Below are 13,796 nucleotides of genomic sequence, written 5' to 3' on the forward strand. Positions count from 1 at the left end.
GATAGCTCCCTGTGGGTTTGTACCGTAGACTGTATAGCTATACGTAGTCACCGGGACGTTGGTTTGTGGACTGCCGTCTTGAACTGTCAATCACAAGGTAGCCACGCCCTAAAGCATACCCTGCTTTATGGTCTATTTGACTCTAAATGAGACCATAATTAACAAAATGAACATCATGCTGTATTGAAGAAGACTTGAAACTAGTGATTGAGACCATAAACTAATGTTTACAATGTTTACTGAGGTAATAAATCAAGTGAGAAGTAGGGTCATTTTCTCATAGACTTCTATACAATCAGACTTCTTTTTGCAACCAGAGGAGTCGCCCCCTGCTGGCTATTAGAAAGAATGCAAGTTTAAGGCACTTCCGCATTGGCTTCACTTCTTCGGTTGCCCACTGGTTTGTATGTCTACTTTAAAAGTGAGCAGTTAAGTGGCAGTGGATGTAACTTTAGCCCAGCCACTTAACTGCTCATCTTCTGCTTCGCTCTTTCTCACTAGCCTATTGGCTGCTGAACTCAAAATATAAGTTGGCATTATTTATGTTTCGCTTGAGCCTGTCTGCATTATGTGTGACTTGGTATAAAACGAGCTGAGCTGACACTTATTCAATTTAGTGCTTCTTTCATGCAGATGATTTTATCATCACACTGTTACATTAGCTTTCAGTTTATTTTAAAGGAATAGTTTGACGTCGCTCTGTGTCGTCTCACACATAGACTGTAAATAAGAAGTGGACGTACAGTCACTGTGAAGTCACCCATTGGTTTGTGGACTGCTATTTTGAAGCCTCAAGTTCTGCATTTTGGCCGTCATTCACTAAATGAACATCATGCTGTATTGAAGAAGACTTGAAACTAGCGATTGAGACCATAAACTCATGTTTACAATGTTTACTGAGGTAATAAATCAAGTGAGAAGTAGGGTCATTTTCTCATAGACTTCTATACAATCAGACTTCTTTTTGCAACTAGAGGAGCCGCCCTCTGCTGGCTATAAGAAAGAATGCAAGTTTAAGGCATTTCCACTTTGGCTTCACTTTTCAGACCCCGGAGGTTGCCCACTGGTCTCACACACTATTGGTCTCACACACCTAATCCACGCCCGTAGCTGCCAGTAGCTCCTCACAGAATGCTGATTGGCTCGTGCTCTGTTACCAGCCACAAACGCATCACTTGAAGCCTGACAAGATGGATTTTTGTGTGATATGTGATGATGCAATTCTTCTGGTCACTCTAAGGAGACTCGCCTGAAAAGCATATCACACACAGATGCTGCCCGCCCCCCCCGGTCCCAACTCCACAGAGGCAGCCTGACACAACAGTTGCGAGTGCACCATGAAGGACATGATCTCCCACAGGCTTCCCATTGGTGAGTGATCACAGGTTGCGTGTAATGGGCACCCGGCCAAGCTGGAGGCATCGCTGCAGGAGGTTGAACGCTGGCTTCTGCGGTGATTTTTACCTCTCACATGCATCATTTTCTCTCTGTATATTTGCATATTGGGCAGAAATGGCAGACAATGCCACCAGCAATGTGTAGAGAAGCTTTATCAGAAAAGGATACAACACTGCCTATATAATATGTCATATTTTGCACTGTATTCACGGGAAACAGTAGTATATTATTGCATTAGAGCCGAGAATTCGGCTGTGTGCCAACGTCAGCGGCTGTTAATCCCTTGTGCTATATAAAAACATGAGCCTCGAGGTTATAAATTATGTCAGAGGTATAGCTCAAAGGAGCGATCGTGACACTGATCAAACCTGTCTGACGGGTTCATTACTCAACACTGTTTTCCCACCAAGGCAGTTCATTCGGGATTGTTGTGGTGCACTAATGACATCGGTGTAGCAACCGCATGTTGACATTGAGATTCATTTCACTACTTGGGTATTTTATCTACAACATTAATGACAGGAAAATGGTTGTCAGTTTTCATTTGATTCATCGGTACCTGCCCTCTCGGGAACCATCACCCTCCTTGGTTATTTATCCATTGTGTGAGTCAAATGTTATCTTGTTTTCGTCAGTGAGTCATGAAGGACATTGTTAACCTACAAGCTCTGAATCTGTGACCACTTGTCACTGAACTGAACTTGATATGATCCTACTAGGGCCTGTGAATCGAATAGAGTATTTAATCACGATTAATTGCATGTTAATTGTGATTAATCACACATTTTTTATGTTCAAAATGTACCTTAAAGGGAGATTTGTCAAGTGTTTAATACTCTTATCAACATGGGAGTGGGCTAATATGCTTGCTTTATGCAAATGTTTGTATATATTTATCATTGGAAATCAATTAACAATACAAAGCAATGATAAATCCCTGTTCTCCCAGAAACCCTCACAGGTACTGCATTTAGCATAAAAACAAGCTCAAATCATAACATGGCAAACTGCAGCCCAACAGGCAACAACAGCTGTCAGAGTGTCAGTGTGCTGACTTGACTGACTTGCCCCAAACTGCATGCGATTATCATAAAGTGGGCATGTCTGTAAAGGGGAGACTCGTGGGTACCCATAGAACCCATTTTCATTCACATATCTTGAGGTCAGAGGTCAAGGGACTCCTTTGAAAATGGCCATGTCCGTTTTTACTACCCAAAATTTAGCGTACAGTAAGTTTGGGGCGTTATTTAGCCTCCTCCACGAGGAGCTGGTATGACATGGTACCAATGGATTCCTTAAGTTTTCTAGTTTCATATGATGCCAGTATCTTCACTCTGGCTTTAAAACCCGCTATGAATTTGTGTTAACGTGTTATTATTGGGTTAACTTTGACAGCCCTAGATCCTACCTTTGACCTCTTTTAAGGAATAAAATATAAACCTCAATATGCTGAATATTCAACTGTCTAACCATGTTTCTAATTTGAAAGAATGCACTTGGATGCCTCATGTTTCATGAAGCAGGAGAAACATACCTAATCCCTAGTTTAGAGGTTCACATGTGGTTTTCTGGCCAAGTCCCTTTTGACTCGGATTTCAAAGTTAATCTTCTGCACTGCAATTATTTCCGTTTTATTTTGGGACCTAGATCGGGCAACAAGGCCGTAGACGGGATTTTAGAAATAAAGATATATATATACAAACCTGGCTTGGGGGCCTTCTGTGTGGAGTTTGCATGTTCTCCCTGTGTTAGCGTGGTGGGTTTTCTCCGGGTTTTCTGGCTTCCTCCCACAGTCCAAAGACATGCAGGTTAGGTTAATTGATGACTTTAAGTTGCCCGTAGAATGTGAGCGTGAATGGTTTCTCTGTCTCTATGTATTAGCCCTGTGATAGTCTGGCGACCTGTCCAGACTGTACCCCGCCTTCGCCCAATGTCAGCTGCGACCCCAAATGGGATATGCAGTTACAGATAATGGATGGATGGAGAAATACAGTATAGAGTCCTAATCCCAGAGTGTAGAATGTAAAGTCTTCCTCAGGCTGTTTAAATTCCTATCAACAATACTGAGCATATGACCTTTGGATTAGATGAGATTTATTTTGAACATGTAACAAATAATAAGAAAGCAAAACAAGAATAACCAATAAAATGAACAGTAAACATAAACAGAATCATCTGAATATTATAGCCTATGTTTGAAAATGAGTAGGCTGAAGTAAACACTTGCTGTATAGCTGTATATATAGAGTGCTACAGGAATCAGTCCTAAAACCCAGAAATGAGTTAGCATTTTAGCACTTCCAGTTCCCTCCTCTAGAAGTCACTGGGATTTTTGAATGGGTTTTTAGTTACATGGCTGAAATAATAGCTGTGGTTAACACAAGCGGGAGAGATTTTAATGTTTTGTTCTACAACATAAAATACATACCCCAACTAGAATGGCACTTGGAGAGCGCAGACCTCCGCCAAGGTGCCCGAGTACGATTGCCCCCCCCCTCTCCGTTCAGCTTGCGCAATCATCCACGTGTATTTTTGTTTATGTTGAGATCAGCTGTACGTAGCAGAGCCGCGTAAAACACTTCATTCAAACTGGATGGAAACAAAATAAAACTCACCTAAACCGTCGTCGTTACTCTTTCCAACAATCACCAAGCGTGCTTTGGTCGAACTCAACTGTAATTTCAAATTTCAATCTCTCTCTCTCGCTCTCTCTCTCTCTGTCTCTGAGGGAAAGAGGCAGGGTCATGCGTCATCAACGCGTCATCAGTTACACTGCGCTGTGTTATACCCAGAGGTCTTAATGTTCTGATTGGAATCCTTAAAAAAATTCCTGAATCCGCCACCAAAATCTAATGGATTGTTCGTTGTGCCACACCACACCCCTCCAAAGAATTTCATTCAAATCCATCACGGACTTTTGGAGTAATCCTGCTAACAGACAAACAAACAAACAAAACCAACAAACAAACTAACGCCGGTGAAAACATAACCTCCTTCCTAGGCCTTCGGCCTTGGCGGAGGTAATAAATACCCCACTTGTTAATTTTTAAGCCTTTGTGTCTTTGAAAAGGCATTTGCTAACAAGCAGCTAAATGAGACTACTAACAGTCATCACGCTGACTCGTCCGCCTTTACAGTCTCGTTGTTTATACTTACGTTCGTGCGACTGTGTTGTAGTTCGTTCGTAGCCTAACGTTAGTCTCTTACTTCTGGCGTTTACATTTACACTTCAAAAACCATAAATGCGGTGCTCATTTGTGGAGATTATCTTGCTGAACAAAATGTGAAAGTATCATAAACGTGTGTTTGCTACAGAGCTTATTTTCTGCAGTAATCCAAAACCCAATGGAAAAATCCCATTGGCTTTTTTGTTGAGAGAATCAAGGCAATGCTGACTTCTTGGTTGGCCTACAAACATGCGTCATCCCTGGAGCACTCTATAAGATCCTAGCCCTTTCAAGCCCTGGTGTCCTCAGGTACACCTGCCTGCCTGGCAATTTTCACATCTATCATACCCTCATGTGCTGGAGTACCTTAATTTACCCTGAAGGGTTGAACTGCCATTCAAAAAATGCCAGCGTATGTTATCTGAGCTCAGTGAAACATTAGTTCACCCCTGAGCTTCATTACTATGATAAATTACACAATTATGCAGCTCATTAACTATAATCTGATATCATCTTAAAATAAGGAAACACTTAGTGTATTTAATTTGTAAAGTGGCTTATTTAACAAATGAACTGTCTTTGTGCATAAGAAATACACTGTGAAATGTGTTATTGTTTTAATGCCCTGTCATGATGGTGTCATAGGAGGTGTTCTATTATTAAACAGAACTGCATGAAAAATGTAATTTCACTGACCATCTGTAACCTGTGGCCTCGGTGAGCTGAATACCAATTAGCAGTGTGTTTTTAGCTTTGACACCGTCTAGTAGTGATTTATTCAAAAGCATCATTAGGCAACTTTGAGTTAAAAAAAAAAAGTATGCATATAATGGGATAATGTGGGAAACTACAGTAGCAAAAATGATCATACATTGGATTAACCCATTTGTGCCTGCAACTGAATGTATTTATTTCCTTTTGGTGGAAGTGTTCTCTGGGCTTGCCCAATGACAAATGTGAAGACATTTTCAAAATCAGTCAAACTGGCTGAAAAGTGTGTTTTTTCTTATCATACTGTATCTAGTATTTGGGCACTACTGTTTTTGCAATAGACTCAATTATATTAAATATATATTATATTACATTATATTACAGTAGTCCAATGTACCCAAATACTCAATATAGTATAAAAATAAAATGGCTATATTTCAGAAACTACAAGGAGCACAACCAAGTATTTGGTATTTATGAACTCATAACAAGTACAATATCAAAGATATGCAGTGTAAAAAATAATATGGAAAACATTTAATAAACACAATGATAGCGTTTTTCCTCATTTTTCAAAAATCCTGACTTTTACTATTAATAAAAGTGTCATTTTTTTCTAATTTTTTTTATCTAAACCTTTGAAGTTGTACTGTTATATACTTTCCCAAAGTATGTATGTACCACATTTCAAGACTTTGGACCAATCAGAACACATGTTGTGGCATTTTTCCTTATCATATTAAACATAGTCTTTGGGCACAAATGGGTTAAACACCTATTAACAGTGAAAAACTGAACATTGCAAAACTATATTTTACAGGTGTTGGTTATTTTGTGTATCCTCCATTTAACCATAATTAAGCATATACTCTGGTCTCCCTGAGACCGCTATGAGCACAAAATATTCCTATATATGTCATACGTTTTTCTTTGGATGTCACTCGCTTCATTCTCTCCAAACTCTGGTACTCATTTGTTGAAAGTTTTGTCTGAAACAGTTTTGCGTCGAAGCTAAACCAGTCACTGTGACAAGAGAGCATAGAGAGCCACCGCTGCTGAAGTCACTGCCGGCTGCTGCCACACACACAGCATCATCAAGTTGCATCAGCACCATGTCAAGCATGAATTTCAAGTGCACTGCTCAACTGTCAATGGGCCATGACTCTCACAGTCGACTCCGCTGGCGCCATTGGACCCTGAATGCTAACTGGAGTATTTGTGATGAGGAGAAGTTTCCAGGGCAACTTCGGGACCGCTGCCATGGCCTTTTCCTCACTGTTAGTAATCCCTACAGTCTGCATCTAAAACTTTGAAAATAGGCCAGGGAGGATGGAGGCACAGCGAATGAAGCAGGACCACAAACCAATTAAAAGACCACAATGACTGCTGCCGATACTATGTTCTTAAAGAAACAGTGTGTAGCATTTACGATCTATTGGTAGAAATAGGAATGTAATATTAATAAGTATGCTTTCTTTAGTGTTTTAATTACCTGAAAATACGAATTTAGTTTTTGTTACCTTAGAATGAGCCGTTTATATCTACATAGAGAGCGGGTCCTCGTCAGAGCCGGCCGCCATGTTTCTACAGTAGCCCAGAATGGACAAACCAAACACTGGCTATAGATTGGGCCTTTTTTGCGTTTTCACATTTTTGTGCCGGCCACCGTAGTTCTCCTACAAACTTGGCACATGGGAGAAGTGGTTGGAATCTGCAACCTCACCTCTAGATGCCGCCAAATCCTACACACTGCACCTTTAAATAGTTGCACTCAAAAGAGTTGTTTTCTAGACTGAGGTCTAACACCACATACGGAGCAGGCCGCCATGTTCCTAGAGTAGCCCAGAATGGACAAACTAAACACTGTTAACTTTTCCTGCATAGGGCGGAGTCGATAACGTTACTCGATCAGGAGTTAACCCTGGTCACTCCACTCAGCCGCCGGGAAACAAGACTCGGGAAACCTCTGTTGGACTTGAGTAACTGCAGCATTATTTCTGCACAAACTTCAACTTCCACTGTGCATTCACTTGATATTCTCAAAGCTAAACTAACTCTGCATCACTCACTTCCCATGTACACACACACACTACGAACTGGCTCTGCCACTATATACTCCAAATGACCTATGATACTCTTACAACAGCTCTAGATAAGGTCATTTGCGCTTTCGCGTCAGCCACTTTAGTTCTCCTACACGCTCGGCATACGGCAGAAGTTTCAGTTGGTTGTAATCTGCAACCTCGCAGCTAGATGCCGCCAGATCCTACACACTGCACCTTTAAGCAAAGACTACACTATTCAAAGTCTACAATATTTTTGACTGCTTGTTTTTAATGAATTTAATTAATGGCAGGATTGTATTTTAATTTAAAACAGTGGAATTTTGATGCAAAATCAATTCATTCTCTTGGAATTGCTGCATTTGTTGGATTTGCTCTTTGAATTAAATTCACACCAAGTCCAAATATTTGCATTGTGTTCAACTTCAGTGATCTTTCACCTGCTAATTTGGGCTGCTGACAAATAGCAAGCCGTCTTGACAGAGCTGAGCTTTGAGGTCAAGGAGAGCTGGAAAGTCTGAAATAGAGGATTTTTTTTGTAGTTTAGAAGCTGTGTTGCACCATCTGCTTTAATTTAATCTCCTCTGTCGAAGTATAAAGTGCTCCACAAATGAGGAAAGGTACCAGGCTTGCTAGCTCAGAGAGGGTTTTTTCCACTTCAGTAACTCTTCATAGATTGAAATGTACAATCCTGAGAACAAAATACCAGGGGGAGTAAATGTCCCAATACTGAGAAAATTGAAAGAAAGAAGCTCTTGTAACTGACTGGATGGGTTAGCGGTTACCTCACCAGCTAACTACAGTTTACAAACTGATTGCCCAAGTTTCTACTACAAAATATTAAATATTTAATATAATAAATATTTCTGACAAAACTGGCAAAAGCTTAACATAAAGAATGTGAAAGGGAAGGTTAATTCTGTCATATTCTTTCAACATGGCCGTAAATAAAGGCCATTATAGCACAAACTTAAAGCAATAAACTTTACGTGGTAACAGAAAAAAGAAAAAAACTATATTTAATCCCAGTTGTACACTTGACAATGTCAAGTCCTATCCTAGTCAAAATATTGGGAGTTATGGTCATGGTGTAGGCTAGCCTTTCTACAATTCCCAGTTACATTGACCTCTGGGCTCCTTATTATTATTTGATTCGACTCTTGATGATCCAGTAATACTGATTTTATTGCACTTATTATCAGTCGCTAGTCCGGGACAACACTGTCATTAGGCTACACATAGGCCAACCTAAAATTAATTGTAATATTTTAGGTGAAAATTCATTACAGCTTAATTTCCTACATTGCATATGATTAGACCCTTGTTTATGAATGCCCTATACAACGTGTCCGTATTTTCTCTGGGATTGTTACACGGAGTTCCAGGACCTACAGATACCCAAGTGGCCGAGATAATGGGCAAGAAAAAAAAATTCTTTTTCAAACCAGTCAACCAAGGACAAGAGAAACACTGGATATCTGAGTTCCTCTAGTGTGGGCTGGTTTACTTAACCTTCGCAATGGGCTCCCTGCTTTATCTGAATATATAAGGACAGGTTTGACAGTGCATACAGCACTAAGATAAGTCTTTATTGTTAGTGTGAAAATCTTTGATTCTTATGGTATAAACTGCCCACAAAAATGGCTTGCTATTTCAAGTTAATTGCTCTTGTTATGTTGCTATGCATTATTCTCCCAAGGTTTTCAACTGATGACGACAGACATTTCAACTGTAAGTAAATCCTTTTTTTATGTTTTTGCTTAAATCTCTTTTCATCTCTGATGTTTGATCATCTATGATAATAGTTGAAATATAAGGATTGAAATAATTGATTGTCATAAAGAAAATAGTGATGCAAAATTTAAAAACTAATAGTTTTGTTTTTTTAATCATATTTGGTTATTACTCACCTGCATCTGTTCAGGGAATAAGGTATACCCATGGAAGCAGGATAGTCAACATTCTTATGTCTCATTGAACTTTTTTTCCTTTATACATCTTGGAAAATAAAACAGCATTAGTTGCGAATACAGCATGTCCTTCTTTTGTATTCATACATCTGTTTTGCTTTAAAGCAATTCAGCAGATTTACTACCAAATCTGACAACGTGACTTACAAAAGAAAATGCTGCATGAAAGGCCGGGGAAGCTCCCACTCTTTTGTGTATTGAAAGTGATGATGCCTCAAATACATTCAAATATTAATTATTTGCTGACATTTAAAATCCCAATAAATTCAGAATCACCTTTATTGGCCAAGTGTGTGTGCACATACAAGGAATTTGACTCCCTGTGTTGTACAAAATTAGTGAATAAATAGGTATATATGTAAATAAAAAGCACCAATGACCAACAATAAATACGAAATAAAACATCTATATACAAGTCAAGTGTTCTGTAAGTTGTAAACATTACACAAAACGCTAAGAAATAAATACTGAATGGATATACATGGACTTAATTATGTGCATGTATATATGTGTAATGATGTCTACATACTGTATATACAGTGTGTATTTATATTTACAGTGATAGATATGCATATATTTGTTTAAATTGTGAAGTAAAAACTGTAAAATTACAATCTATAAAGGCAACAGTGGCTTTTTTTGCAATAGACTCTAATATACAGTCAGTGGTGGAAGAAATACTCAGATCCTGTACTTAAAAGTAGTAATACAACTATGAAAAATTCTCCATCATAAGCTTTTCATTCAAAATCCTGCTTATATAAAAGTAAGTAAGTATTAGCAAAATGTATCTAAAGTACTCAAACCAAGTACTCTAAATTTGTGTTCACCTATATTTTGTTTTTGGTGAAATATTGGCTATTTGAGCCTCAAACTGATTGTTTTTAATTAAACCATAGAAACAACTCAGACTTCTGAAAACATGTGACAAGGGACACCAAATAAGGATTCACAAGCCAAAAAGGTTGGGAACAACTGGTTTAATATATAACAATGCATTGTATTTTATAAACTTATTCAATGTTTTTTAATAAAGGCTAAAATCATAATCTGATAGTAAAAAATGACTATATAAATGCAGAGTAATAGCAGACAGTAGCATAAAATATCTCAAATTCTCTCTTCAAAATTGTAGTTTAACTACTGTAATTGCGTAAATATTTACTTTCCACCATTTTATACCACAGACTGTATATAAAGATGGACGACATGCCAGCTTCCCAAAAGTGAAGCCAAAACATCTTGATTGCCCCCTGGTGGCTGGCTGCAGTATAGCTCATAAATCCCACCCCCTCCATGTTAGTGGATGGGACATGAACCAAACTAAATCGTCAAAGTACATGTCAAATAAGTTTTTCCCAAAGATGTTTTTTGTCATTTTAGGTAGTTTCTATCACGCTGATGTATGTTCAAGTGTTTTTTTGATAAGTTTGGTTTAATTAGTTATTTGATGCTCTAAAAAGGGGGTGAGATGTCATGATTGACAGCTGTGATTGACAGCTGCTCTGAATGAAGTATAGTCTTGGAGCTGGAGGCTTGGGAATTGTACGAGAGAGGAGATGTAACTTTAACTTTCCATAACCGTCACGAGTCTGTGTAATAGAACATGTCTCACTTTGACAAATGTAGTTAGAGATATTATGTGGTGCTAACGTAGCAGCTAGGTGGCTCACGCTAGCAATCTGCGGCCGTGCTCGGCTCGTGATTGGCTCAGGCAGGTGTGTGGGCGAGACCTCGCCCGATCATTACTGCGCAGTTTCGGCCTCCAAATTACGTCAAAATCTCAAGACGGCAGCTCCTGTAACCCTTATATTTTGGCTTCACTTTTGTACAGTGAGAGCAAGTGGAGACGCGTCGTCCATCAATATACAGCTTTATACAGATGATATTCTAGTCACAGATTTTCATGCTGTTCTGTTGTGATATTGCATATCTTCCAGCCACATCTGTCAGAGAACTGCTTTACTCCTCACATCAAGAAAGCCTTCAAATGTTACACGAAGCCTCACTCCACTCTAGACAACGGTAATGAACTATCAAATTGTCAGTCTCTGTTTTAACAAAAACAATACCTGTTCAAGAAGGAACAGATGGGAAACACAGCTTTTCCTTTAATCTGTCAATTTTCTGTGCCCAGACGAAGCTCACCCTCGTCTTCCACGCACTTGTTTACATTCCTTCGGCAAACCGAGCCTGAGACCCTAGAGATTTCCCGAGCTGCAGAGGTCTTTCAAACAACTCTGCAAGTCCTAAAGAACAGAGCCAGACAGAGATATAAAAGGGATGTCACGGCACCAGGTAGAATTGCTTTCTTTTTATTAAATCCAGAGGACCTCACCTTGAAAGAAATCTTTAGAGGCAGTTGGACATCAAAACAACCTTTACACAACCAACACTTCTAATTGGTCCTCTGTCACTGCTCTTGCCGTTTTAATAGTCTACCCAAACACTGGATCATTTAAACTTATGGATCACCAAAGTCCTAATAAAAGGAAATTTAAACAGACAGAAAGAGAGGCATTTTCAATTACAGTGTGTGTCCTTTCTGGTTTGATATGCTCCAAAGGTTAGCAAGATTGAATTCCATTAATTATTTTCTTGCTTTAACTTTAATTTGTCTCAATGCTAGAGCTGCTTTCCTGGGAGGACGTGGAGCTGATTGCAGAGCTGTCTCAATGTCCTCCTGTAACACATCCGGCCATCTGTCTGCAAAGTCATCTCAACAAGTACCGCTCCATATCTGGCGTCTGCAATAACAGGTATAGCTTAATGACTTCTTACTGTACCTTTCGAAAAAGTCAAAGAAGCAGAGCTATATTGTTATGTAGGTCAGCTCCCTGGCTCTGGAACTCCCTCCCCCAAGACATTAGAGACTCTGTGTCTCTCTCAATTATCCTATCCCATCTCAAGACTCATCTCTTCTCCCCCTCATTCATCCTTGTCTTGTCTGTTCTTTGTCTCACCACTGCTCCTTAGTGTTAAACAACTTTGAGTTCTAGAGAAGCGCTATACAAGTTCAATTTATTATTATTATAATCATTTATTACATGGCGTTGCTGAATACTCGATTCTGATTGGTTAATCATGGCGTTCTGCGTTGTGTTATTTCTATACAGCAGACCGTTGCTATGTATAACAGACCGTTACTATGGGCGCTGTTCGGATGTTTTTGTCAAATTATTGATTTCTTAAGTAAGTAGCCGTGTAATAAGCGGGATAACGTACAGCTAGCGGGTCATTGTTGTGAAAGAAACCCTTTCAGGGCGATAAAAGACCCCTCTGCTTCGCGTCAGGGTCACCCTATCGGGGTTTCTTTTATAACAATGACCCGCTAGCTGTACATTATCCATTACAAAGTTAACAATGTACAGTACAGGAACCAGTGATGCAAGCAGACATTTTTTCCAAGGACCCCCCTCATAATCATAACAATTAATCGTAATCGAAAACCGTAATAATTATATGCTTACTTCCATTTGTACTCTCAGCCATTAGATCTATTTGTATTGTAAAATGTTTTAACATAAATACTTCAGACCTATTTCATAGTGATAAATAGAAACACATGTCAATTTGAATCATTTTAACACCTAATGAATCCAGACATTTAAAATGACCAGTTTAATGCTGACTTTCTGTAAGCGCTCCAACTTTAATACAATAAACGTATTGTTCCTTAATTAAATCATTGGCAGAAAGCTCTGAACAAATCATAACAGAAGTTATCATAACAGTGTTGCAAAACACATCATAGTACCTAAGCATATTACTTCAGAAAATGTTGTTGGAATATTTGCGTTAGAGTGAGTGAAGTGACTGATTCATGACAGATTTATATGATGTGTCACAATCATAACAGAGTTTCTATTGGCCCAAAGCTAACGTGGGTGGAAGTAATGGACACAATATGCTTGTTTTATTGATGCAAATGGTCCCCATCTATAGATACGCAATTTTTAATGATACAGCACAATTTTATAATTTATAGCAAATTATTTTGCGGATCCGCTGGCAGAGTGCCACCCGGGACCCCACTTTGAGTATCACTGCTTTACGGAGCTAGATTCAAAATAAATCACAAACAACACATTTGAGAACGTCATCTTGGGCTTTGGGAAACTCTGATCAACATTTTTCACCATTTTCTGACATTTGATAGACCAAACAGCTAATTTATTAATCGAGAAAACAATCAACAGATTAACCGTCAATGAAAATTATTATTAGTTGCAGCCCTAAATTTAGTAAAATGTTCATTGACAATGTATCTCATTTGTTCAGCTTCAGCTCTTAGCAACTAAAGGTTAAGGTTTAGGGAAAGATCATTGTTGTAGTTTAATACAGAAAAACTCCACAGTGATCTGATGACATGTTTATTAAAATTTAACCAAAACCCCATTGTTTTTCCCTAATTTTCAAAATCCATCAAAATGCTTTTGTTGCCATAACCACAACACATAGGACACAGAAACCTGTAAATTAACTGA

General features: G+C 38.8%; 1 protein-coding gene across 1 annotated transcript in view; it reads left to right on the top strand.

Annotated features, from left to right (window-relative positions):
* Window positions 1-8,931: 8,931 nt before the first annotated feature.
* tpo (thyroid peroxidase) overlaps window positions 8,932-13,796 on the top strand; it is a 29,345-nt gene continuing 24,480 nt past the window's right edge. The window contains exons 1-4 of the mRNA XM_037796344.1: window positions 8,932-9,070; window positions 11,250-11,334; window positions 11,447-11,607; window positions 11,939-12,068. Of these exons, the coding sequence (XP_037652272.1) occupies window positions 8,980-9,070; window positions 11,250-11,334; window positions 11,447-11,607; window positions 11,939-12,068 (467 nt within the window). The 5' untranslated portion in view covers window positions 8,932-8,979. The remainder of the gene's footprint in view (window positions 9,071-11,249; window positions 11,335-11,446; window positions 11,608-11,938; window positions 12,069-13,796) is intronic.

This window comes from Sebastes umbrosus, chromosome 16 (genome assembly GCF_015220745.1).
Source record: "Sebastes umbrosus isolate fSebUmb1 chromosome 16, fSebUmb1.pri, whole genome shotgun sequence".
In the NCBI taxonomy this organism is placed as follows: domain Eukaryota; kingdom Metazoa; phylum Chordata; class Actinopteri; order Perciformes; family Sebastidae; genus Sebastes; species Sebastes umbrosus.